The sequence below is a fragment of the Chaetura pelagica genome, unplaced genomic scaffold (genome assembly GCF_000747805.2).
Source record: "Chaetura pelagica isolate M959 unplaced genomic scaffold, ChaPel_1.0 scaffold290, whole genome shotgun sequence".
In the NCBI taxonomy this organism is placed as follows: Eukaryota; Metazoa; Chordata; class Aves; order Apodiformes; family Apodidae; genus Chaetura; species Chaetura pelagica.
Window position 1 is genome coordinate 232474 of NW_009951792.1, and position 4023 is coordinate 236496.

At 63.1% G+C, this 4023-nt stretch overlaps 1 protein-coding gene across 1 annotated transcript in view; it reads right to left on the minus strand.

The window, feature by feature from the left end:
* Positions 1–3829, minus strand: part of AEBP1 (AE binding protein 1) — an 8020-nt gene extending 4191 nt beyond the window's left edge. Inside the window, exons 1-12 of the mRNA XM_010001926.1 lie at positions 3454–3829; positions 3212–3271; positions 2938–3009; positions 2736–2822; positions 2033–2134; positions 1725–1814; positions 1521–1598; positions 1376–1432; positions 1188–1297; positions 484–623; positions 315–399; positions 81–225 (exon numbers count right to left, since the gene is read on the minus strand). Coding sequence (XP_010000228.1) covers positions 81–225; positions 315–399; positions 484–623; positions 1188–1297; positions 1376–1432; positions 1521–1598; positions 1725–1814; positions 2033–2134; positions 2736–2822; positions 2938–3009; positions 3212–3271; positions 3454–3829 — 1402 coding nt within the window. The remainder of the gene's footprint in view (positions 1–80; positions 226–314; positions 400–483; positions 624–1187; positions 1298–1375; positions 1433–1520; positions 1599–1724; positions 1815–2032; positions 2135–2735; positions 2823–2937; positions 3010–3211; positions 3272–3453) is intronic.
* Positions 3830–4023: the final 194 nt, after the last annotated feature.

Consider the following 4023-nt stretch of genomic DNA (forward strand, 5'->3'; position numbering starts at 1 on the left):
AAAGGATACGTTGCCAAGGAGCTGTAGCCCCTCCATGGCTCCCTCAGCTCCCCCCACCAGCCCCTCGGGGTGGCTCTCACAGGAGAGGGGACAGCCCAGGACCTCCAGGCGCAGGCAAAGGCTGCCGTTCCAGCGCTGCGGGTAGATGCGGATGTAACGGGCGACCACAGGCTCAGGGAATTCAGTCAGCACCGGTGTGTCCTTGTCCACATTGCCATAAAACATCTGCCAAGGACAGGCTGGTGAGATGTACCAAGTGAGGAGGGAGAAGGTCCCTACTGTCCCCTCCGCCCCACCCGTCTCGGGGTCCCCACCATCTCCTCATAGCCGTTGCTGTACATCACCCAGTTCTGGCTGTCGTTGCTGAAGCCCACGTAGAAGCTGGTGACAAAGTCTTCGCTGGTGGAGGAAAGGGGACAGGTTGTGGGGGTGGATGTCCCCGAGCTTGCTCCCCACTCCATGTCCCCAAATCTGTTACCGTACTGGATCTGGGAGTCACGACCCTGGGTGATGACCCCGGTGAACTTGGTGGTGCGGCGGGTGTCGCCCTCCAGCCAGTGCGTCCGCCCGTCGTCCTCTGCGCACCAGGCCCCGTCGTAGAAATCATCCTCATTGGTGCCTGCCTGGCGAGGGGACAGGGGTGGGGGTATGAGTGGGTGAGGCTGCACCTCCAGCACCATGTGCAGGTATGGGCACCACAGTGTGGGAGGGATGTGGAGGTGCTGGAGAGGGTGCAGAGAAGGGCACCAAGGCTGATAAGGGGTCTGGAGTACAGGTCTGATGAGAAGCTGAGGGAGCTGGGGCTGTTCAGCCTGGAGAAGAGGAGGCTGAGGGGAGACCTCATTGCCCTCTACGGCTCCCTGGAAGGAGGCTGTGGTAAGATGGCCTCTTCTCCCTAGTGACCAGCGATGGGACAAGAGGAAATGGAGTCAAGTTGCTCCAGGGGAGATTCAGGTTGGATATTAGGGACTATTTCTTCTCTGGAAGAGTGGTGAGGTGCTGGAACAGGCTCCCAGAGAAGGGGTGGAGGCACCATCCATGGAAGGCTTCAAAAAATAGGCAGACATGGAGCTTGGGGAGATGGTTTCATGCAGGGCTGAGGGTTGGACTTGATCATCTTGAAGGTCTTTTCCAACATTTATGATGCTAGGGGGGGGGTGGAGCAGCAGTGGGGAAGTGACCTTCACCTGCATGTTGAGGCGCCCACGTTGGGCACCCAGCCCATGGCGCAGCATGGAGGAGGCCAGGAGCTGGTCATCATCGATGCGGTGGGACTCCAGGCCGATGGGGGGACATCCTGGGGACAGTGGGGACAGGGCATGTTCACCACTGCCCTGCTTCTCCAGCCCTGCCTTCCTGGAATGGGGTCACTCACTTGTCTTCTCCTCTGGAGGGGCCCTTTCATCGTCATCTGGGTCCCCCTTCTTCCCTCCTGTTTTTCTGGGTTTTCCTGGAAAAGAGATTGAGTGAGGGGAGGAGCAGAGCCCAGGTGTGGGGGACAGGGTGCTGGTGGCACCCACCTTTGTGTTCCCGGCTCTTCTCCTCCACCCAAGGGTCTTCCTCCTCCTCCTTGCTGCTGCTGCCCTTCTTGGGCTTCCCTGGGGCAGGAGAGTGGATGGTGGGGAAGTGTCACCCACCCCAAGGATCCACCACCCACCCCAAGGATGTGCCACCCACCCTGGAGACATGCCCACCCTGAGGTCATTCCCCAACCCGTCTCTCACAGGGTTTGTGCTTCTCCTCATCCGTCTCCATCTCCTCGTCCTTGTCTGGGTGTTTGTGGGGCTTGGATGGGGGCGGGGGGCCGTGCAGCACTGAGGAGGCAAGGGGGGCAGGACACCCCTTTAGGGCAGGGTGGGAGAAGGGGGGGGCAGGACACCCCTTTGGGTTGAGGGGGTTGGGGAAGCAGCCGGTACTGCACTGGGAGGACAAGGTAGGGGACACAGCCATTTAGGGCCATGGGTGGGGTGATGGGGGTGCCAGAGCTCCCCCAGGCATGGGGGTCCTGGCCCCTCCCCAACCTGTCACTTACAGTCATCGTAGTCAGGTGGCTCAAAGCCCCCCTCGTAGTCGGCTTCAGTCACCAGGGGGGGTGGGGAGGGAGGCTGGGGTGGGGGCAGCTCCTTCTGTCTCGCTGGGGGGGAAACAAGGGCCTGGTTGGAGTCAGGGGAATGGGAATAGGGGTACCCCATGTCCCTGTGGGGTCCCTGAGCCCCTATGGAGTCCCCATGTCCCTCTGGTGTCCCATCCCCCCCCACAGGATCCCCATGTCCCTCTGGGGTCCCAATGTCCCTGATGCAGGACCTCCCTATATCCTCACAAGGTCCCCATGTACCTCTGGGGTCCCCATGTACCCCCCTACACCCCTCTGGCCTCTTGGGGTCCCCATGTCCCTGCAGGACCTCTCTATATCCCCACATGGTCCCAATGTCCCTCTGGAGTCCCAATGCCCCTCTTGGGGTCCCAATGTCCCTCTGGGGTTCCCATGTCCCTGCAGGACCTGCCTACATCCCTACAAGGTCCCCATGTCCCTCTGGGGTCTCCCTGCCCCATGGTCCCCCTACACCCCTCTGGTGTCCCCTCCACCCCTCCTGCAGTTCCCACAACTCTGTGCTGTCCCCCTGCCCACCCCAGCTCTGGGCTGTCCCCTTATGATGCTCCCATTGGTCCTCAAAGCTGGGGACCTTCCCACAACCCCCCCTCCAGTGCCACCCCTCCTTTGTCCCCCAACTGACGTGGCTCCTCCGGTTGGGGCCAGACCCTGGGGGGCTTTGTCCTGCTTGGGGGCTTGTGGGGTCTCTTCTGCCGCCGGATGTACTCGACTGGGGACAGAAAGAGGGGGTGGTCCGGGCTTTGGGGGTGCTGGGGGGACACCCCCCCCCTCCCTGCAGCAGGGGGTGCCCCCCAGGGCCAGCCCCCTGCCCCCAAGTACCGTACAGTCCTCGTAGTCCTCCCGCTCCAGCTGTTCGTTGTAGTCCAGGGTTGGTGGCTCTGGCTCCTCAGGGACCTCTGCAGGGGAGGGACAGGGCAGGGGCTAGAGAGGCGACATTGCAGTGCAGGGAGGTGTCCAAGGGGCGCAGGAAGGTGACGGGGTGCAGGGGTGTGGCATTCAGAAGCAGGGAGGTGGCCCTGGGACACAGGGAGGTGGCACCAGAGTGTAGGAAGGTGGCCCCAAGACGCAGGGAAGTGGCCCCGAGCACAGGACACTCACCAGGCTCCGGGTGCTCTCGGCCAAGCTCCCAGGGCTCGCTCGGTGGCTCTTTCAGCCCCCCTGGGGACAGGGACACAGAGTGAGGGGCTGGCGGTGCCCCACGGCACCCCCCCCAGGGTGGGGTTGACCCCGGCAGGACGCCCCGAGGGACAAAAACCCCTGCAGCCGTGGGGTGCCACTGGGGAAACGAGCAGCAAGACCAGCCCCAACAACCTGGGGAGATGGAACCCTCAAAAACTCACCTCGGCCACCCCCGTCTTCCCCCCCGTGGGGCGAGGGCTGCTCTGGGAACCAAGGGGTCCCCACGATGTCCTCTTCCTGCGGGGGCTCCGGGGGGCGTGTCGGGGACTCCGGTGGCTTCTTGCCGGGTTTTTTGGTGGCCTTGGGTGGCTTCTCCTTGGGTGGCTTCTCCTTGGGCTTCTTGGAGCCTTTGGCCGCTTTTTCGGAGCCTTTGGGGGCTTTTTCACGGGGCTTCTTTGGGGGCTTGTCCCTGCCCCTGTCCTTCTCCTTCCCCTTCTTGTCCTTCTCCTTCTTAGAGCCCCGGGGTCTTTCTTTGTCAGTCTTGGTGCCTTTGGGAGTTTTCTCCTTCTTCCCCTTCTTGCCCTTTTCTGGCTCCATCGGCCTCAGCGCTTCGGAGGAGCCTGGGGGGGCTGAAGAGAGCAGGAGGGTGAGGGGCGCCCGGGGGGTCCCCACCACCCCCTGCGTCCCCCGCTCACCGGTGCCAGCGCCCAGGTCTGTGCCGAAGCCCAGCTCGGTCCCATCCCCATCCCTGTCGCCGTCCCCGTCCCCCGGTCCGAGGAAGCACCGCAGAA